Source organism: Geotrypetes seraphini, chromosome 9 (assembly GCF_902459505.1).
Source record: "Geotrypetes seraphini chromosome 9, aGeoSer1.1, whole genome shotgun sequence".
Lineage (NCBI taxonomy): Eukaryota > Metazoa > Chordata > Amphibia > Gymnophiona > Dermophiidae > Geotrypetes > Geotrypetes seraphini.
In genome coordinates, this window is record NC_047092.1 from 1,902,929 (window position 1) to 1,925,891 (window position 22,963).

Genomic DNA, 22,963 nt, shown 5'->3' on the forward strand with positions numbered 1-22,963 from the left:
TCGTGTCGCTCTCCTCTGGACCCTCTCAAGTGTTACCATATCCTTCTTAAGATACGGTGACCAATACTGAACACAGTACTCCAGGTGCGGGCGCACCATTGCCCGATACAACGGCAGGATGACTTCTTTCGTTCTGGTCGTAATACCCTTCTTAATAATACCCAACATTCTGTTTCCCTTCTTCGCGGCTGCTGCACATTGTGCCATTGACTTCATTGTTGTATCCACCAGTACACCCAAATCTCTTTCAAGGTTACTTCTCTCTAATACTAATCCCCCCATTTGGTAGCTGAACATCGGGTTCTTTCTCCCTATATGCATGTCCTTACATTTCCCTACATTGAAGTTCATCTGCCATTTATTCGCCCACTCCTCCAGTTTGTTTAGGTCCCTTTGTAGGTCCTCACACTCTTCCGTAGTTCTAACCCTTCTACAGAGTTTACTGTCATCCGCAAATTTTATAACTTCACATTTCATCCCCGTTTCCAGGTCATTAATAAATACATTAAATACATTTTTCATTTGCTTTTAATCTTTCCATTCCTTAAATGAGTTTTTTTTTTTTGTCTCTGATCGCTTCCTTTACCTCTACAGTGAGCCACGCTGGTTCTTTATTCTTTTTCCTCTTTGATCCCTTGTTGATACGCGATATATATATATATATTTTGCGCCTCGGTGACCGTATCCTTAAAAAGAGACCAAGCTTGCTCGAGCGTCTTTACAGTGTTTATCCTCTTCATTTTAGGATGAACACTTGGTACAAGAAACTGAGCAAACATCCGCATAAAATGGGGGCAAAACACCTTCACTTTCCCTTTATAGCAGCAGTCTTCACTAATGTTTAAGTCAGGACTACTTTGCACCCAAATGAGCTGAAGGAGAGCTATCAAATAGCTTTCCATTCAAAGCTGTGACACTGCTGACCAGTGTGTGTCAATGACATCTCCTCCCCCCCCCAACCAGCCCACCTTCAAACTTTTTACTGAGGACATCTGAAGACGCTTTCCCTTCATCCATTGCGAAATGCTAGTCCTTCAATCAGGCAAAAGAGCCAGAATGATGCCCCCAGGCCTTGCATTGAAGAACACGGCTTTATAGCCTCTCTCTTAAGTTCATTCCTGCTTTTATATTTCAGGTCCTTCCTTCAGTTTCTCCTCTTTGTTCTCCTGCTTAGCATAACCCCTTCACTTCAATTGGAAATGGTTGGCGAGATGAAAACGATGAGGCCTATTTTAATAACAGCAGTACCTGGAAAGAGAATCCTGTTATCTCCAAAGTGAAATCATTATCACCAGGGTCGTATGAGATGCCAAAAGAATTTTTTGCAGCTGTTTAAATAAGTCTCCATATCTAACCTCTCTTTCAATGTAAACATAAAAATCTCTGAAGATAGAGGTCAATGATCTTGACTAAATTTCCAGTAGGGACCTCACTTTGGGGGACATAAGAAAAAAAAAAAAAAAAGCCCTTCAATGTTAGAGTGAAAATCATCTTTGGACAAAGTGAGCAGCCCCTCCAATGACACAGAGACCCGATGATGTGGTCAGTCTGTCAAAGGAATCGGCCTTCATCCCTCCTCTGCTCCTTCTTCCCTATTCCTCGCTTTGCTTTAGTCTTCCACTACTTTCCTATCTGTTGAATTCTATTTTTTTTTTTATTTATCTGCCTTGTTTTGTCCTAAAGAAAGGCAATACAGGCGGTCCCCAGATGAATGATTATTTCCCAGTCGGTGACTTGTTTTAAAATATTTTTATTGACTGTAAACTGTCTAGAAAAATTCTGATGGACAGTATATCAAAGAAAATAGTGACCTTGGAAACCTGGTACTGTTTGGTGCTGCAGAAGCAGAGTTTTCAGAGCCCCAAGAATAGGAGAAGATGAGGCAATGGCCTACCCTCAAACTACACTTAAGTCCAGAGTAAAAAAACAAACATATTGTTTATTGTAGAAAATAAAGCACCGAAACAAAGACTCGTTTGTTTCTTTGTCACGTCAAAGTTGCATGCAGCGCCTGAAGTCAGAGCCCACTATTGTGCGGTTTTAGAAGGAGCCCTGGTGTGTAGCCCTTGATCTATTCTAACCTGTTACAATATCAGTGGACCTGGGACAGCACAGGCCTGACCATTTGGGTTCAGGCCCACCCCACGGCAGCAGTACACTGTGCTCTCCTCTGTCTTCTCTGTGGTGGTCCAGTATCTGCCCTCCTTATCTCTCAAGCCCGTCTCCCTCCCCAGTATACCTTACACATATCCCTGACATCTGCAGTGACTCATTTTTGCTGCTGGTACTGGCCCCGAAGGCTTTCCTCTGCCAAGTCGTGCCCTCTCTGATGTCACTTCCTTCTAGTATTTAAAATTTATATGGCAGGCTTTCTGACTCCCTCAGCACTTACCCAAGTAATCCCAGATAGTCTAATCTCCCTCTGCTCCTGTCCCACCTGAATCTCAGATTCAACATGATAACTCTCTGTCTTGCAGGAATACTGCTTTGAATATATATTGGGGGGGGGGGGCACCAAAAGGGTTTGTGTTACATATATTGGCAGGTATCAAAGGTACACCTTCAAGTTTCAAGTTTATTCATTCATATTATTTGATTGAACGCTTTTCCAAATTACAAAGCGTTGTACAAAAGATAAAATAAGATTTAAAGAAATCACTTATACATAGTATATTAATCAAACATACAAGGGTATCTACTTTAAAAAAAACCACTAGAAACAATAGGAAAGTGGGGAAGAAATACAATTTTTAAAGAAAAAGTACATAAAAGGGAAGTACATTAGGGGGTATGAGGAAAAGGATTGGTGACAGAAGAAAGATCAAATGAGAGAGCTATTAGTAGTCTTGATTTAAGGGAGGTTGGAAACAATAAGATTTTACCGTGAAAGTGAACTTTCAGTTAAAGGCTTCTTTAAAAAGAAGGCACTTTAAACTTTTCTTAAATTTTTGCAAATCCTGTTCGAGTCTTAAGTATAAAGGAAGAGAGTTCCAGATCGTTGGAGCAGTTACAGAAAAGATAGAAGCACGGCGTGTTCCGATAATTTTTAAAGAGGGAACATTAAGAGTAAACTGAGAGGATGATCTAAGAACTCTTGATGAACTATGTGGAATCAGAAGCCTTTCTATAAATGCAGGTGTATTTGTCTTTATTGTCTTGAAGACTAAAAGAGCTATTTTATATGTAATCCTATATGTTATTGGCAGCCAGTGAGCTTTTTGAAGTAGAGGTGTGACATGGTCAAATTTTTTTGAACCTGAAATTATCTTTATTGCTGTGTTTTGTATAAGTTGAAGATGCCTTATATCCTTTAGATATGCCCCTTTTAATAAGGAATTACAATAATCTAATTTTGATATTACTAGGGAGTGAACTAAAGTATTAAGGGAAAAAGTATCAAGAAGGGGGACAAGTGAACGAATCATTCTCAACCTATAGAAACAGTTTTTGACCAATGCACTGATGTGTGAACGGAACGTGAGATTATTGTCTATTAGGACTCCCAAAATTTTTGTGTTGGTAGTTTGCTGCAATCTACTGATGTGTGGAACTCGGGCACATGCAAACGTGTTTGCCCTCCGCAGTAGATGCAGGGCAGGTGCTGGCTAGGCCCTGTGCATTAAACCCATCGCTTAAATTTGCCCTTTTGGTGCAAAACACTTACCATCCTTTAGTAAACAAGATCCTCAGAGGCAATTCTCTAACTGGATGCCAACTTTTAGATGCCCTTTATGCCACATGGTCAACACCTAAAGTCCAAGAGTATCTTGGTGTCCAGCTTCCATCATAAAACAACAACAATCTAGCGTAACTAGCATCGATGAATCTAACATTTATGTCACCACCGTTACATCAGCTATACCATTCTGTCTTAGCTGCAATCATGTCAATGTGGCAAGGATGCACATAGCTTATGATACCCTGTACACACCCTTGCATCTACGCATATTCCACTTCTGCAAGTCCTTTCAGAATACCACTTAGCCGCCCTTCTGCCACTTACGCTCGCATCTGGAAAAATGTGGGCATTCTGTATTGTAATAATGACATGTGGCGTGGAATGTGAGTGGCCAGTCACAGATCAGTCCTTAATGAGTATCACTTGCTCCCGTATTTGAAAGAGCGCAGCTCAGATTAACTCCATCTGAAATTTAATCCTAGGGCTGCCAGATATATTACAAATACAGCTAAGAGGTTAAAGATTAAAGAGAGCTGCTGACAATGTGTTGAAAAACTGACGAAAAAGCTTCACAGGACAGGTTGACACCATCTTGACAGCCATAACAAGAGATAATTACCTGTGAAAGTGGAGATGAAGGAGGAGCTGGGGTCAAAAGGACATCTTCCCCGACCTCTCTCCATTCTGTGCGATTCCAGTTGAAAGATGTCTTCCTTTAAAACGGAAATTACAGAATTCAGTATTATGTCAGCAGCTGAGGCTCTCTAGACTGTGGGGTTGTGTGGTTTCGTGTTCTAGTCAATGGCAGATACCGTTTCCACATTTTGATTTTCAAGCCTTAAAGGACTATTATGTTAGTATTCAAAACAACTTATGCATAAATCTTGAGGGATGAGACTCGTAACCGTTGCCATTGCTATTATATTGAATTCAACAGTGACACCTACAGGACAGGTTTTGTAACTGCTGAAGCCATGATAGCCTTCATAAGAATACGGTTGGCCATTTTTGTGATTGAAAGTGTTTTCCTTTATCTATGATAAATGATCATAAATGTGTAACTAATATATCTAGTGATACGTTCACAGTGCCTTGTAATTTTTTGCATGCTTCTACACTTTTCATAGTTTCCTGTCTAAAATATATATTTTAAAAATCAAAAACAAAAAAACCCACTCAGAAAAGATTCATTAACTGACTCTTATCCACTTCCAGGGATCCCGAACTGGGCCAAATGGTTAGAATATCAACCTCATATATGCAATTTAGAAAGTTATTAAAAACCCAGCTGTAAACCTTATAGAATCGAAAGGCTTTTGTGATTATATAAATAAAAATTCATGTTACGTTATAAGATTGCACATAACATAGACACTTATGAACAAGTAGTATAAGCCTCAGAAATCAGGCACATTTTGCAGGTATGGACAGTTAAACTTCTCTCGAGCAGGTTTAAATGGTAATACATAAGAATATCATATACTAATATATCAAACGTATACCACTTAATATGGGAAATACACTACCAAAGCAGCATAATCCTATTCAGGAAGGAAGGCCTCAGATTCGGAGCATACGCGTAGTCCTATCACGGACTGAGAAAATCTGGCAGTCTTAAAGCACACAATGCCTTAATGTCCTCTGGCTACTGGCCCTGATGCAGTGGACCTAAAACGTTGTCCACGAAACGCTGGCCGCGTCGGCTCAGGCATTAGACAGGCAATCACACTAAATAAAGAATGGGACGCTCAAGCAACAATGAAAACTGCTTGAGATAAGTAACTCAGCTGCCTATTAAATGAGAAATGCACTGTGAATATGTTTAAAGTTTAAATTTTATAGTATTGGATTTTTAAATCACATTATTTAAGCTTCACTTAAGAAAAAATTTCAAAAAAATTAAGTCCAGGTTGTTTGGCCCATGACTGGAGTATGGAGCTATAACATTACGCTGACCATTCAGTCCATGATAGGACTACGCGTATGCTCCGAATCTGAGGCCTTCCTTCCTGAATAGGATTATGCTGTGTTGGTAGTGTATTTCCCATATTAAGTGGTATACGTTTGATATATTAGTATATGATATTTTGACCACTTGGGTTGATTATATTTAATACATAAGAATAGCCTTACTGGGTCAGACCAATGATCCATCAAGCCCAGAAGCCCATTCTCAAGTTGGCCAATCCAGGTCCCTAGTACTTGGCCAAAACTGAAGGAGTAGCAACATTCCATATAGAATCCCAAAGAATAGCAAGATTCCGGAATCCCAAAGAATAACAAGATTCTAGAATCCCAAACCGTAGCAACATTCCATACAGAATCCCAAAGAATAGCAAGATTCCGGAATCCCAAAGCGTAACAAGATCCTAGAATCTCAAAGAGTAGCAACATTCCATGCTACCGATCCAGGGCTTCCTCCATGTCTTTCTCATTAACAGACTATGGACTTTTCCTCCAGGAAATTGTCCAAACCTTTCTTAAAACTATTCTCTGAGTGAAAAAACTATTTCCTCCAATTGGTTTTAAAAATATTTCCCTGTAACTTCATAGTATCCCCTAATTTTTGTAATATATACGTACTTGCAAACTTTGTGCTGTGCTGAAACGCAGCCCGTAACATGTAGGACCCCAGCCATTATATAGAGAAATGTGCTATGTGATTCTTGACAAGTATTATATAGTCTGTTATATAAATAAAGCTTAAATGATCCTGAGACCAGTTGGATTGGTGCAGGAGGTGTGTGGGAGCAGAGATTAAAAATCTCAAGGGAGCAGATGTTCAGGCATTTCAATGTGGTTTGACATGGGAAGGAATTCAATTGGAAGACGTCGATATCAATCCTTCTTTGTCATCTTAAATGCTGGCAGCTGGGAACATCTGAGTTGTCACCCTGTGATTCATTGTGAGTTTTTAGAAGGCGTCTACTTATTAAATGATTTATCACCCGCTTGTTAACACTTCTTTCTCCCGTCCACGTCTACCTTTACCAGAACCGCATGCAACGCTCAAGGTGAGGTTGCACCATAGAGCGATATAATATCCTTGGCCTTATTTACCATCCCTTTCCTAATCACGCTAAAATCTGCCTCCATGATGTTGAATTTGAGGTTTACCTATTTCCACTGCAGGTTGTGGCCATGATGGAATCAGCACTTCATCTCGGTAACTAACTTAGGGTTACTAGATTTTACATTAGTAAAATCCGGACCCCCCCTCCCAGCCCACCCTGTTTCGCCCCAGTCACCCACCCCTTCTGCCTGCTCTCGTTGGGTTTTGAAAAGCCGTCCAGACCCCCGGACATATCGGGAGAAATGGTAACCCCTAGTAACTAACTTTAGGTGATCTACAGGGAATGAACCCCATTATGGGACGTTCTACAACAGCTTGCGTTGTCCCTTTGAAAATCATCCCATGAAAAGTCCACACAAATTTGCCAGTTTATTTTGCATTCAAATGCATGTATTAAATAAAATATGCATTTAGATCCCTATCCTGCTTTCAGCTCTGGGAATGCTCAACTCCGGGTGGATAAACCGATGCATATAATGCTGCTACTACTATTTACCATTTCTATAGCGCCGAAAGGCGTACACAGCATTGTACATTTAATATGCAATAGACCAGTGGTCTCAAACTCGCGGCCCCCCAGGTACTATTTTGAGGCCTTCGGTATGTTTATCATAATCACAAAAGTAAACTAAAACAGTTTCTTGATCATATGTCTCTTTAGCTATAAATTACAATATTATTATTAAGACTTAGCCAAAAGGAAAGATTTATAAACTATAAAGAGTTTTACCCCATGCAAAATTGTTATCTAATATAATAAAATGGTAGGCCGCGCATGCGCACTAAAAAAAACGTGTTCCCTGATCCGTCGCGAAAACACGAGTGCGCATGCGCGCGTTTTACGTCATCACCTACTCTCCACCTCGCGCCACCAATCACTGTCATCACCTGCTCTCCACCTTGCGCCACCAATCACTGTTCCTCCTGCACCATGCCACGCCAGGCATGTCCACAACCGGCCTCGAGCTCCTGGGGGCCGGCGGCGCGAGCCGCCCGGCGGTGCAGTGTTGAGGTCCCGCCTCCGCTCTACACAGCGCCGCCAGACCCGGCCCTACACTGAGATCCGCGATCGGGTTGCCATGGAAACCCCGCCGCAGCCTCGCAGCTAGGTAGGGGGACAACAATCGCGCTTATGTTCAAGCCGCCGCCACGACTCCTCTCTCGAACCGCACCAGGATCGAGAGAGGAGCTGCAGCGGGGGCTTGAGCATAAGCGCCATTGTTGTCCCCCTACCTAGTCGCGAGGCTGCGGCGGCCTTCCTCACCCGGCCCCACCGCTCCTTCCTTTCAGTTCAGCTCCGCCTATGTTAAAAGGAGCTGCTTTGAAATTGGAGCCCTGCCGCCACCGTAACACGTTCCCTCTGCCGCGGTCCCATATGTCAGAGAAGGGGCGGGACCAAGGCAGAGGGGAACGTGCTACAGCAGTGGCAGGCCTCCGATTTCGACGCGGCTCCTTTTAACATTGGTGGAGCTGCACTGCACCTGATGGAGGGAGGGAAGGAAAGGTGGTTGTGCGCTGTTGAGCCCCTCTTTGCCCTCAGACCCTCTCCTAACTGCTCCCTCCTGTCTCAGACCACTGGGGGGAGGTGCCTGTCTTCAGCTGCCGGGATGGAGGGAGGGAAGAAGAAAGAAGGGGCCCTGGCAAGCGAGTTATCAAAAGCCAACCATAGCCTGGAACCCCTACATGATATGAATAATGACCAGACAACAAAAGGTAAGAAAAATAATTTTATTTTCTGTTTTGTGATTACAATATGTCAGATTTGAAATGTGTCTTGAGGGAGGCTGCCGCCACGGCTTTGGACAGAGGGGTACCATTTTCGTGGGAGCCGGCCTTCGGAGAGGCTTGGGACGCGGGGACGGATGTGGGAGGGGCTGCCGCTGCGAAGGGCTTTGGTGGGGGAGCCAGCCAGACCGCAAGTGTGCGGACGTTGTAAGCGAGGATTGGTCAAGGAGCCGCCGCTGCTGAGGCTTTGAAATTGCTCTCCCACCGTCACTCCCTCCCGCCCCAGCTCTGCCTCTGCCCCTGCCCAAGTTCAAAAGCAGGAGACATCTAGCACCCGTTAATCTAACGGGCTTAAACACTAGTTTCTTTAATAAGACATTAACTATTTTTTCTGCGGGCCTCCATGTACCTACAAATTCAAAATGTGGCCCTGCAAAGGGTTTGAGTTTGAGACCACTGCAATAGACAGTCCCTACTCGGAAGAGCTTAGAACCTAATCTGGACAGACAGGAAACACAGGGATTGTGAAGTTTCTTGCAGAGAGAATAATAGGATGGACATAAGTAATTTTACGGTGAGTTGTAGCAAGGAGTTGAAAACATCCTCAGAAAACAGGGCCTTCAGCTTGGATTTGAAAACTGCTTGACTTAATGACAGGGCGTGCACACACTCTGCTCACTTTCAGAGAACTGCTTCTCTTCTCAATATACATTTACTCATGGAAATGCCTTTTCAAATTACCCCCATTAAAAGTAGCTTTGGTATGAAAGTTGGCATGTAGTTTGGAATGGTAGAGAAATGAGCCAAAACTAACAGACACAGTTCAGGGCACAAGAATGTTATGACTGGACTGGATCAAAGGACCACAGGAAACATAAATTGCATTAGTGGGGATCTTGATGGTGCCAGGCACCGCCACGTGGCATAATCGTTCAGGCAAGCATCTTGCCAGGATACCTTAATTTTAATTTCACTTTCCTGACAATTAGTAACATTCAGCTTCTCTGCGCACTTGTGAACCATTGCAAATCCTGATCCATTATTCCCAACTAACACTGTGAAGAGGGCAACCAGTGAGCAATGACCCATTTGTGTAATTCATTGGCAAAATTCAGGCAGCCACTGGGTGATCCGATTTATTCTCACCTGTGACCGGTGTCCAGCTCTGATAAAAGCACAAACTGGTTCAAAAGCTCCAGTGCCACAGGCCAGAAGATGGGTTCGGTTATAGTGGTGAAGGACACGCACAAAATTTGCACATTCATTCTGTAGAGGTAAAAGCAGAACAGAAGGGGGAGGGGGAAGGAGAGGTGAATGGGTGATTGTTATCAAGAAATATAGTAACTTCATTAACAAATGCTCATGTGCGGCATCACCACAGCTGGTCATGGTGGCCTTGATAAGGGGATGTGATCGGGTATGAAGGGGCTCGTTCATACCGACTGGCTACTGAATGGAGAACATTAGTTAAAATTAAAGTTGGAATGTATTTCGAGGGAGCAGTTTGTGCCCTTATATGGCAGTTCAGCTCTTAGCTGTAGTGCTATGAAACTGCCACCGGAGGTCACAATTATCATTTTGAACTCAGAGCCAGCATGATTAGGGGCAACTGGTGATTGGTCCAACCCACACCAAAACGGGGGATCCTTCCGTCACATGGTAGAGACACAAGAAAGAGAGAAAAGGTGACCTGTGATGCTCAATTTCTTTATTGTGTTTGAGACACAACACGTACATGTTTCGTCCGTTATGGCCTGCCTCAGGAGTCTGATTATATATCACACATATTTCAAGCCTTGTTAATGTGCTTTTTGAAGTACAGGTACAATGAATAAAAGGTGTATCATAAAAAACCTGGATTTATTTTTTTCTTAGGCTAGTGAAACTAGAAAAGTGTTTGCTAGCAGACTCCAGACCGTGGTATGGGGAGAAGCGAACACAATAAAGAAATTGAGCATCACAGGTCACCTTTTCTCTCTTTCTTGTGGATTGCTCAAACCCACCCTACCACAGGTCCAGGGAGAAGTTCCGAATGATAGGGAGTCTTGGGGTACTTTCCACAGAGAGACGCCCTCTGCAGCAGGGGGGGAGAGTTGTATGCTAGCAGTCTGACGCTCTTAGGGATCTTAATAATGCATCTTGCAAGGTTTAGCACAAGTTTCATTGTTCTTGTACTGTGGAAGTCACTAAATGCTGTAAAGCATTACCAGAAGTAGTGAAGTGTGGTAAAAGGCCCAACTTTCACTGCAATTAGTAAGTACGCCCCTAAATTATATATTGCATATCATTAATTAAAGGTTCATGCCAGAGTCATAGAACAAGTAGGGCTGGGTGGGCCAGCGCCCACCAACTTAGGGCTTGGCACAGTCAGAAGTTGCAACCTTTAGTTGGTTGGTATCTCCTAAGCTCTGCTGGCCTTGATGGTGCCAAGAATGCTGCTATCCACCTTAGCAGTCAGCAGCAGCTCCCTGAGGCCCTAACATGGCATCCGTGCATGCTCAGTTTTGGGGTATAGCAAAAAAATAAGCATGTGCCAATAATGGTAGTTCAGGGAGCTGCCACTGGCCGCTGAGGTGGACAACAGAATTTTTGGAGCTGTTGGGAGAGGTCTTCAACTGGTGGGGCTCCGGGGATCCTTACTTAAAGTTGATGGGTGGGGGTGGGGGAGGGGGAGGGGGGAGAACACGTTGGGCCAGAATCTATAAACGATGCCTAACTTAATTGGCAAAATACCCTTAATAGCCTCAATAATTAGGGAACAAATTGAATTGGGCGATAGGCGCCTATCCAATTCTATAACGCCTAAGTGAGCATTTCTGTGGATTGAGCGTGACTTAGGTGCCCCTAAGCGCAATTTTCCAAAACCTTGTAGGCCTTTAAAACCCTGGCCTATATTTCTGGCGCCTATGAATTTATATAGGCTTCGCTAGTCTCATTCTGTAAATAGCGCCGTTTTTTGAGGCACTGTTTACAAAATCCAGGGGTTATTGCCTGCCCACGTTTTCTTGAGGCCCACCTCGGTCTCTGCTACTGGTTCATACTCACTCTGTCTCTCCCTTTCCTTACACAGTCTTCAACCTGCTGAGTTGAACTTGGCCAGTGTATCTGAAAGAAAATAGAACGTCAAATTAATTCCACATTTGTTTCAGGGGAGAATTAATCTCATCGCTATTTGTTTGTAGTTTTTGAAATTCTGTACCAGAGACAGACACTCTGATGAAAAATAACCGCAAGTAGGGTCACCAGATTTTCTGGACCCATGGCCCCGCCCGGTCACGCCCCATTAAGCCCCTTCAACCTGTTTGCTTGTTGGCACAGCAGCTGCACATGCACAGATGCTGTGCCAGGTTTTGAAAAGGAGGAAATCCCTCAAGTTCCATCTAGCTTCTCGGAGATCTCGCACTTTGCGGCGGATCTTTGCTGCCTGGTTCCTATCACACACATTTGGCTGGACAAAGAAGTGGATTTGGGGTTCAATTGTGAGATGATTTTCAAGGGTTAAACATGGTATCAGGTGTGTGTGTAGAAGTAGCACTTTTAAAAAGTTGCTTGTATGTTTTATATTTTATTTATTAACTGCCTTTATGAAGAGATTCACAGCAGGTACAATTCAACATAAATCTTACAACTTTTTAAACAGCAGAACAGTAGTAAAAAGACCAAATATACCTCTCCTTTTATAAAAGCGTAACACTTTCTTAGCGCCAGCCGAGCGGTAACAGCTCTGAGCGTTGCAGCTGTTACCACCGCAGAGGCACAAAAAATCATGCTACGCTTTTGTAAAAAAAAAAAAAAAAAAAGGGAGCTAAACAAATACTTTGAGTGAGGTAAAGTCAAAATCAGTAAATTGAAGCATATTAATTGGACTACCAGGAAACAGCACTGAAATTCAGATGAGAGAGAGAGAATATGTACTAAAAGGGAGACATAATACTTACGATGCATCTAATAAGCACAAATCAGGACATTCCAATAACACAGATATGACGCTAATGCTTTTCTATAACATAACTTATCCTATAGCTGAGGCATCAAATGCAGATATTAGATGGGGATAAGAAGATGGTTGGTACAGTACAGAGTGCTTTGGGATAAGGAGATGGAGACTAAACTCAAGGCAAGTTGTTTCCACCGTTAAACAAGGTACCAGAACCCCGTTCGAGCTCCAAGACAATTTTTCCCATTGAAAAGAATAGAAACTGGATTACTCTGTTCCTTGGTGGCAGAAACGGCAAGATCGGGATCCCCAGCGGCAAGACAGCAAGATCGGCAACAGCAGCTGCAAGTGGTGTTCAGCCCAAAGCTTCCCTCCCAGGCGGAAACAGGAAGCTGCGTCAGAGGGGAAGCTTTGGGCTGAGCACTGCTTGCAGTTCGGATTCCAGGGCAAAATTGAAGAAAAAAAAAAAAGTTTGGATTCCAAATTGTTCGAGTTCTGGGGCGTTCGGATTCCGCTGTATAAGGAACTGATGTAGTTACAGTGTGTGTAGGAAGCTAATCCTGCTGCAGAATTAGTGGACAGTCAATCACTCTACGTATTAAAGACTTCCACCTGCAGACATAACCCTCAGGGAGTACAGGAAATTCCAGAGTGTGGGGGCTGCTCCTGAGAAAGTTCGCTGTGCAATTTTGAGGGTACAGATAGTGATTCTCCTTGAGAGGACCTCAGAGGTGTATCTGCAGATTGAAGGACCGTTCGTGCTTGGAAAGCAGCTAATAGACTTAGCTTCACCCCTTTGTCCAGGTCCTAATGACCTAGATTGGCCATTGTGAGGACAGACTACTGGGCTAGATAAATCATTGGTCTGACCCAGTAAGGCGGTTCTTATGGTCTTCTCTGCTATAATCTGAAGGGCCTGGGCTGTGATCAATTGCATGTCGCTCTGTGCTGCTTTTTCTGCCGTTGTTCCCGTTTCATGGAATCAGATGCCAGAACGCTTCGTCCAGCCATCAGACCAGCAGATAAAGGCCAAAAGGCCCATCCCGTCTGCCCATCCGCAGTAACCATTATCTCTTTCTCTCCCTGAGAGATCCCACTTGCCTATCCCAGGCCCTTTTGAATTCAGACACAGTCTCTGTTTCCTTCACCTCTTCCAGGAGACTTTTCCACACATCTACCACCCTCTGGAGACACTTCATTTTTCCCAGGCTTGATAGATTGTATGAGAGCAATTTCTTTGTTGCTTTTCTTGCTCCTGCGTTTGTTTTGCGTCTGCTTTTGTGTTTGTTTTGCTTGGCTCTTACTGTACCTCACCTAACTAAAAGCTAGGTTAGATCTACTTAAAGAAGCAAATGAATAAACGTGCTGTATTCACTTAAGGATGTAATTATATTGTCAGCAGTATATCTTGAAACACCACTTCCAGGCTGCAATGTTACACCATGTGATGCTTGATTTTCACATGGAGCGTCACTGAGATAACGCAGTCAGTTGATGGAAATTATCTGCCTGTATTTTGTCTTATGCAGACGAGAGAATACTTCAAAAAGCAAAATATTGTGTCTTCTTGGTTTCAGCAAGTCATGCGAAGAGGCCATTGTGCTGCTGGGTTTAACTGGAAGGTGACGTGACAGGAGAAAAAGCTTTGTAAATCTTAGGTGGCCTTTTAATTCCTCCCTTTTGTGATAAGACTGATTCCCCTCCCCCTTTTACCAAACCACGTTAGGCTTTTTTATTGCCGGCTCCGGCAGTCATGAGAATTCTATGAGCGTCGGAGGTAATACTGCCGCGGATGGTGGTAAAGAAGTCTAACCTGGCTTCACAAAGGGGGTTTAACTAGTTAACGAGGACATTATTTGTGTTCTTTACAGGAGATGGAATTGACCCACTTAAGGCAATTAAAGAATGAAAGGAACACCATGTGTTCAACAGAAAAATAAATGCATTTCTGGTTTTATTTCGCCAGTGCTGTGGCTTGTGGGGGATCCCCAAGCACCGCCTGCTGAGGACCTCCTCCAAAGGTGGCCAGAACTGGCAGCATCCCTGAGCCACTGAAGTGCCAGCATTTGTGACTCGGGAACGCTGCTTCTGCCTGCCAAGCTTGGCAAAAGGGACCCTCGGCCACCTGCAGACATAGCTTGGGGGTCATCAACTGCAGTATTTATATTGTCTATTTACATTAGACGCTCTGGCAGAGACCCGTTTACAAAGTATTTATTCCCAATTAATATTTCCAAATTAATAAAATGTCTTTGCTTATTTAATTCAGTAGCAAAATTAATGGGGATGGGTGGGGATGGATTTGATTCCAGCGGGGACGGGCATGGATAGATTCAATTTCCAGTGGGGATGGGATTGATTTCCAATCACTGCCTGGCTGGCTCGGAACTTCCTCTCTGACATCAGAATTGACATCGGGGGGCTGGGGGGGGTGAGGCTTGTGGGCCTGGCTTTTGTGGCTTCGGGGAAGCAGGGAGAAATTTGCAGCGGTGGCTTGGGGAGTAGGGAGAGAGAAAAAAAGAAAGAAAGAAAGAAATATTGGATGCACAGTCAGAAGGAAGTGCAACCAGAGACTCATGACATCACCAGACAACAAAGGTAGGAAAATGATTTTATTTTCAATTTAGTGATCAAAAATGTGTCTGTTTTGAGAGTTTATATCTGCTGTCTATATTTTGCACTATGGCCCCCTTGTACTAAACTGCAATAGCGTTTTTTAGGGCAGGGAGCCTATAAGCGTCGGGAGTAGTGCAGAGCATTCAGCACAGCTCCCTGCGCTAAAAAACGCTATCGCGGTTTAGTAAAAGGAGGAATATATTTGTCTATTTTTGTATAGTTGTTACTGAGGTGACATTGCATATTTTAAAGTCATCTGCCTTGACCTCTTTGGGGAAACCCCCCGAATATAAATGATAATTAACATTTTTTCTGCGTACAGTGTGCTCTGTGTTTTTTAAAATTTTATTGTTGATAGATCATTTTGACTTGGTCATTTTAAAAGTAGCTTGCAAGCCAAAAAAGTGGGGGCACCCCTAGAGTAGGTTATGTGGTTAATCTCAAAAGAAAAGGGATGTCTGTGCTGGTACTGTTGCTTTTTGAAATGTTTTAGTTTTGGGGGTTTTTAATGAAACTTTTATCACTTATATTCAGAGAAATGCATGAACAGTAATATGAAACAAGATCAAATATATTAAAGATGAAAAGGAAATATTAAACATTATACTTTGGTCAACAATTAGAGAGTCAAGATTGTACAAGAACAAAAATATAGCCTTTATAAAGAGTTGTACAACGGCGGTGGTTAAGGTCCTTCGCTTAAGCTTTTGAAACTACTAGACTTCCTTAGCAATCAAAAATTCCAGAAGTTATTTTGGCTCCAGAAACAAATATGAATTACCGTAGACTCAAAAATTACAAAACAATGTGATGGAAATTTCAAAAGAAATATCCGAAAGCCTCAAAGCCAAAAAAGTCTTCTAAATTGGGTCACTTGTAACATGAGCCAAACCCCCAACCCCCAATCTGGTTCATACGGCTAAAGTATTATTTCAACACCAAGTTACAGTCAGGATCCAACAGAAAAGTGACCCCAAGAGTTGACTTCCATAGATGACTCGAGAAACTCGGCTTAATTTTTATGGAAGCTTATTCAAGCTCTGGGTCTCAGCCTGAGTCTCAAACTGTGTAGAAGAAGCTTTTTGGCATATTTATGAATAATCTGGAAAAAAAAGAATAACAAAAAAGGTATCAAAAGAGCACAAACCTATAATGAACCTGCTCCAAAGTAATAAACAAGAGCTGTCTGGACTTGTGGTCCTACCTCTCTGTAGTTCTCACTGATCTGGTCCAAGCTGAGGGAGTAAACATGGTCTCTGCCTCCCACAAACAGTCTTTCTTGGTATTCATCCAAAAGCATGGTGTGAAAGTCAAGGAATCCAGAAGGGCTGTGGAAAACCGATGTCCTGTTTAAATCCCAGAGCTCTGAAAGCAAGTAAACATTACAGAACAAGTCGTTAAGGAAGAAACGTACAACTACTTTGTGTAGTTTTAGGATCTTTCTGTGGCACAATTTCTTCAGTTTATTGCCTACAATGCAAAACAGAACAAAGAGCTGGAAGATTCCTCTCTCCAGAAAGAAAATGGCAGTAATTTATTAAAATGGAAACATGACTCAGCATGGTTTAATGTTGACCCTTCAAAATAATATCATGGAGTCCAAAACTTCATAACCCAAAGATCACTAAATTTGACATTCACACATTTTCAGTGATAAAATATGGACACCGTATTAAAAGTAGAGCAATAATCACTTCCAATATGGAGTTATCTCCCCACTATCTCCAGCAAGCATTAAATGGTCTTCAGCTGATGGACATAGTAGTGTTACTCCAAGATTGCTTTGATTATCCAATCTGGGTTTCAGGATATCTACCATGAATATGCATGTCATAGGTTTGCATACAATAGAGGCAGTGGAATCAAATCTATATTATGCATATTAATTGAGGATACCCTGAAAACTAGATTGGCTGTGATTACAAGAGGACCAGTTTGAGAACTACTAAGCTATACAAATGGTTATCTGCAATGTATAGCTGACCATACATTGTTCCCCCATCCCACCCAGCTGCTACCCTCAATAGCCAAACATTGCTGCCATCTTCAAAATCCTCTGCTGGCATGAGATTCGTTAATAAGAGTTCCAAGGTGGTACAGAAAGAACCCATCTCTTAAGTCCATCATATAACACACATTAGGACAATTTTCAAAGGGATTTCCATGGGTAGATGGGGGACAATAAACAGCAATGGAGGAAAACACCTCCCCAAGGTAATGTTGAAATAGTTTCTTTTCCAAAACTGGTTTGTAGACTTACAGAAAATTGTTCATTATACATTGTCATAGTTTGAGTGGTTTAAGAGTGAAAAAGAAGAGGGTAGAATGAGGGATGAAAGAGTGAAAAACTGCCCGACCCCTCCTACTGACACTCTGCCTCTTCTCCTGACTCCAGTACTGTTCCTGAAACAACTTCCTCTTTTTCTCTCACATGCAACATGCCTTCCCCTCCTTCTAATTGTCTGCCTGCTTTGAAATGTCTCCCCCTCTGGTTTTCTCCATCATCTGCCTTTGCAACATCTCCTTCCACTCTGGTTTCCTCTGTAGTCCCTACCCTGCAATCTCCTTCTCCTTCTGGTTTACCCCCACCCCAAAACATATTCCCTGCCTACTTCCTGCCCTAAAATGTCCCCCTCTCTCTACATCCTGAATTATCTCCCCATTTTTCTTCTTCCATCATGCAACATCTTCCTTTCTGCCCTGCTCTGCTACCTTTTTTATGTCCCTTCCATCATCTGTATAGCGTCGTCCATCATTCCTTCTCTTCTTGTCTCCCTTCCACACTTGCTTATGTAATTTACTTTATGAAATTACCCCTACTAAGTAGCTTGTGATACTGGACAGAAATTGATATCTAAGGCCTTCTCAGGTCTACTAAGCACATTATAGTTTTAAGTATTTTGTATACCTGAATTGTACATTTCATGTCCCCTTTTTTTCCTTTGATTTCCCCTTGATCTCCTTATCAATCATGTATTTCTTGTACACAGTAAACTCCTATTTCCAAATAAACTGTTTTGATATTAGAGTCTGAGCACTGAACTTCAGTGGGATGGAAACTACGCTGGCCATTATCCATGATGTGTAGGAACTGCTTGTAAATTTAGACCACGTACACGAGCTGCTCATCCGTAACCTGACATGTGACTCTGGATTGCAACCAGCTACCACAATAAATAACACAAGATCAAAACAGATAATGTGGAGCAAGTGGAAAGGATTATTTGAACTATAAAACAAAATGTTGACTTTTATGGAAACCTCAAACTTCAGAGGATTCCCTCTGCATTTCAGTTTGGAACTCATTCTGTTTCAAGAATCCACTGTTAAAGTTTATTTTTAACATTTATAGGTTGCAGGATAGTGCACAGCTATGTATAAGTTTCAATAAGCCCCTCCTCTCGATCTGTGATATTAGGCTCCTAGCAAGAGTTTCTGATCCTCTGTTGTTCCGAGGCTTCACTGCTTTTCACTGCGTGGACTGCTGCATTTCTAAAGTACCGCGGTACTTTTCACATGGGCACACGATACTGGTGCACTAAAATTAAACTTCGCACAGAGGGAGCGTGCCTGGGGGAGGAGAGTGGGTGTGTTTGTACTCCTTGCCATGTGCTAACTGATCAGCACGTGAGCCTTTACCACCTCCATGCTTTTCATGGAAGCTAATGCAGGAAACACAAGAACATTTACTAACTCTCAGACTCCGCTGCAGAAGAATGAACCAACTCTTCTCCACCGCCTCAGATTGGCGTTAATGCCCTGGCATTGTGCTCAGCCTTAAAGTCTTCGCATACTTCTCTACATGGAGAGGGGTGGAATCATTAATAGCCTTATTACCACGGATTTTAATATGCTGAGTGCTCCCCTCTTCGTTGCCTGTAACTTTGTTAAAATTTTGTAAATCCGTGTGTCATCGCGGATCTTAATTAACGGATGTGAACCGCTTAGAACTTATTGGGTAAGGCGGTATACAAGAATAAAATTATTATTATTAATATTATTATTACTATCTAATAATTCAAGGATTTGCAGAGGATTAACTGCTGTTCAAAACCTTTTTCAACATTTTGTGTCTTGTGTGCAGATGTCGTGCTAACCCCATATCAATGCCTGTTCTGCTCTGCTGCATCAACCACTGGGGTATCTTAGGAGCCATTATAAGAAAACAGTCAATGGGGTGGCTGAGGGATTTTTCATATCATCTCGAGACAGATAAGCACATGAAAAGCAGCTTCTGGTTTCCAGCTGGCTCTCTTTTCACAGCTGTCAACTTTCCCCCAGATAAATTATGTCCAGGTATTACAGGAAAGAAGGTGGGCTCAGGGGTGAGGTAACATCTGGAGAGCAATGGCATTTTCAAAACCACTGTATACATCATCTTGTTGAAAAAAGTCCACACAAAAAACAGGTGGATTTTTTTTTTCTTTACACGGGTTTAAGGAGAAAATATGTGCAATTATATCCCTGTGAGAACTTGCATACACTTTTCTTATAATGCATTGTTTGAAAATTGCCCTGCAGATGTTTAAAGAGTATAAAACTCTCTTCTAGCTTGCCAGAGGTTGTGGTAAAAGTGGATAGCGTAGCTTGTTTAAGAAAGGTTTGGACAAATTCCTGGAGGAAAAGTCCATAGTTTGTTCTTAAGACATGGGGGAAGCCTCTGCTTACCTTGAATCAGTAGCATGGAATATTGCTACTCCTTGGGTTTTGGTCATGTACTAGTGACCTGGATTGGCCATGATGACCATTGGCTTGATGACCATTGGTCTGACCCAGTAAAGCTATTCTTATGTTATTAAAGAAACAATTTTCCGATCCATTTACTGCTAGTGACAATTGAGCATCAGTAGAAATTTGCAACGACTTCTTCTAGAACTGCTGCCACATTACGTCATGAAGGTTGGACTGCTTATTCCACTTTGAAATTGCCTCGAAACCTCACACGTTTTCAAAACCCTCTCTGCTGCAACATTGTGAACTGATCGGGGGAGGGGTGGAGATGACCCAATGCCCCATAAACATGCATTATAAGTTATAGACCAAACTCTTGAAGACATCTGGGGGGGATGAAACAGTTATGGGTGAAGCGCCTCTACTCCTAATGGGGGCTTCCATCAACCACTGCTCATCGTTCCGTTTTCCACAGGAACTTTGCACTTCCCATGCTAGACTTTGACCTACTACTGTGGAAGAAATACAAAACCCTGAATACTTTTTTTGTTCTTTTAGTAATGCAGAGTTTGCATTACTTTGCCATGTTTATTCAACACTTAGTTTTAATAACTTAAGCTTTGAGATTACTGTATGTCAATCATCAAGCGAAAGAGAAAATGATGGCAAACAAAGGCCGTATGGGCCATCCAGTCTGCATTATCTCTTCTTATCCCTAACTTCAAGCAACACTGGGCCTTTGTAATATTTAAGATATTTTCTGTATATTGGTGTCTGGTAGCTTAAAATGGTCACAGTATATCTTCTGAATTCAAAGTATATTCTGGCTAAGAATCAAATCCATAACCTCCAAAACCCCTGGATTTAAAGCCCCCCCCCCCCTTATTTGGCTTTTTTGGTGAATTTAATGGGCAGTGAATTGTTTCCACAGATCCTCAACATGTTTGCTTTGGTGTTTGCTTAAAAGCATCTTCCTAGAGTTACAATATAGCTCCAGAAAAAGGAGGACAGATTGAGACATCCAGATGTTCCTTCTATTGCTTTCAAAGGAAGCAAAACCCTACCTTAGCTATACCTTTAAGACATGATCCCAAACTATCGGGGAGGGAAGGAGATAACTTAGTCCTAGTCCCTTAAAAGCCAAATGGGTACAAAAAAACCCCCTCAGTGGGTTCTTGTTTATTTACCCTCTCTTTTTATTAAGCCACAGTAGAGGGTTCTACCATGGCCTTGAGCTCTGATAATGCTCCAATGCAGCTTAGTTAAAAAAAATAAAAAAAAGGGGGGAGAGGGTGTCATTTTTATAATTGCTCAAGAAAATGAAAACTACAAATAGAAGCCTCCATTCAAATTTAGTTTTTCAATGTTTCTCTAAAAGCATCAGGAATGCATCATCAGGAAAATATATGGAAGGCCAGCTGCTACAGGATTTCAGCTCAGGGCAAAACTGAAAGGCTCCAGCTATTTCAATCTTGGGAATCTCCTGCGCAGAGATCACGCTAAGTCCGGTGAAGGAACGAAAGGATTAACTGGAATTATAGCGGTAGATTGCTGAAAAGTAGGAAGAGAAGGGAGGATGAAATTTAGAAGCCAACCTTCAGTAAAAGCCAAGAAAGGATCAGCAATCTCTCACGGCACCAAAACGTCCCTGGCCAGAGTGACATTTACAGCTCTGTCCCTGAAAACGGTCTAGTGTGGCTGTATAGGTTTCAGAAATAAGTTTGCTATAGCTGCCACTTTGTGTAATAAAATATTCACTAGTTTGTCCCATCAGTAAGTGAAGTAAAATGGTGGCCGTTACTTTTTTAAATAGTTAAAAGGTATGACATAATAAATTATGCTATCCTTTATTTGGCGAATTACTTTTATTTGTTTATTTTAAAGCTTTTGATATACCACAATGGGCCTGGGATAGGCATTTAAGAGGTTACAGAACAATAAAAAAAGAGATAGAGGGCAAAGGAGAGAGAAGGTGACGAGTGGGGAGTAAAAGAAATCGAACAGTAGTGAGCATGAAAGATTTTGTTAAAAAAAGATGGGTTTTCAGGTGTTTCTTGAAGGATGTAACTGTGAGCTGATTTCTGATAATTTGGGCCCTAATTACCTGAAGCAAAGTCACGTGAGATGAAACACGGACAGGAAGGCGACTATGAGTAAGATATTGTCAGCAGAGTGAAGACAACGGAAGGGAGTATAGGGGATAAGCAGGTTATCAAGGAAGATTGGAGCTGAGGTGAACCAATAAAAGAATTTTGTTTTTTACACGGGAAATGATTGGAAACCAGTGCTCAAAATGGAGAAGGTGAAATGGGCAAAACAACAAGCATTGTAAAGTCTCTCTTACGTGTAACCTTTACTCTACGGCCAACTCCAGACTCTGTCTCTTCTACTTTTCTGCACTGTGTGCCTGGAACAATCTGCCTGACTTGGTACCTCAAGCTCTGTCTCTGGTTGTCTTCAAATCCATGCTCAAAGCCCACATCTTTGGGCCTATTCCGGTTGGTCCAGGCGCCTCAGGCCCCACCTGTGGGCGGGGTTTGAGCCACCTGGGCCAATCAGGCCCTAAGGCCAGCCATTCAAGGGATGGCTGGCCTGCTGGACGGATGGGCTTGGCACCCGTCCGTCCAGCCAATGATTTTAAGGTATGGGGGGGGGGGTTGGGGGTGGGGAGATTGAGGGATCGGTGGGGGGGTGATCAGGGGTTCGGGGGCGATCGTGGGAGGGGGATGCGTCGAGGGCAGGAGGGCCTGCAATCAATCCTGCCTGTATTTTAGTGGGGGTGGGGGGTAGGGGGTTCACCTGGGCAAGAGGGGTTGGGCTCCCTCCTACCCGATCTTGAAGGGGGGGGTCGCATGGCCAGGAGGGCTTGGGCTCCCTCTTGGCCCCATTGTAATCGGCGGGGGGAGAGGGGGGTTGGGGAGTCGCCGGGGCAAGAGGGCTTGGGCTCCATCTTACCCCGATAGTAGTCCGGGGTTGGGGAGACGCCTGGGCAAGAGGGCTTTGGCTCCCTCTTGCCCCGATCTTCGTGGGGAGGGTCGCGGCTCGTGGGGCAAGAGGGCTTGGACTCCCTCTTGCCCCGGTCTTCATCGGGGAAGGTCGGGCTCAAGTGGTAAGAGGGCTTGGGCTCCCTCTTGTCCAGATCGATGTAGAGGGGGGGGGGGTGGATTCTGTAACTGGTGTTGTTTTTGACAGACACCTGTTACAGAAGTTTAAACGTAGTGGTGTAAGTTTAGACGTAGTGGTGGTCTGGGCGTTTAAACAG

General features: G+C 43.0%; 1 protein-coding gene across 1 annotated transcript in view; it reads right to left on the reverse strand.

Annotated features, from left to right (window-relative positions):
• Positions 1-22,963, reverse strand: part of SEMA3E (semaphorin 3E) — a 131,108-nt gene that overhangs the window by 71,274 nt on the left and 36,871 nt on the right. Inside the window, exons 2-5 of the mRNA XM_033959336.1 lie at positions 16,235-16,395; positions 11,523-11,582; positions 9,624-9,743; positions 4,299-4,392 (exon numbers count right to left, since the gene is read on the reverse strand). Of these exons, the coding sequence (XP_033815227.1) occupies positions 4,299-4,392; positions 9,624-9,743; positions 11,523-11,582; positions 16,235-16,395 (435 nt within the window). The remainder of the gene's footprint in view (positions 1-4,298; positions 4,393-9,623; positions 9,744-11,522; positions 11,583-16,234; positions 16,396-22,963) is intronic.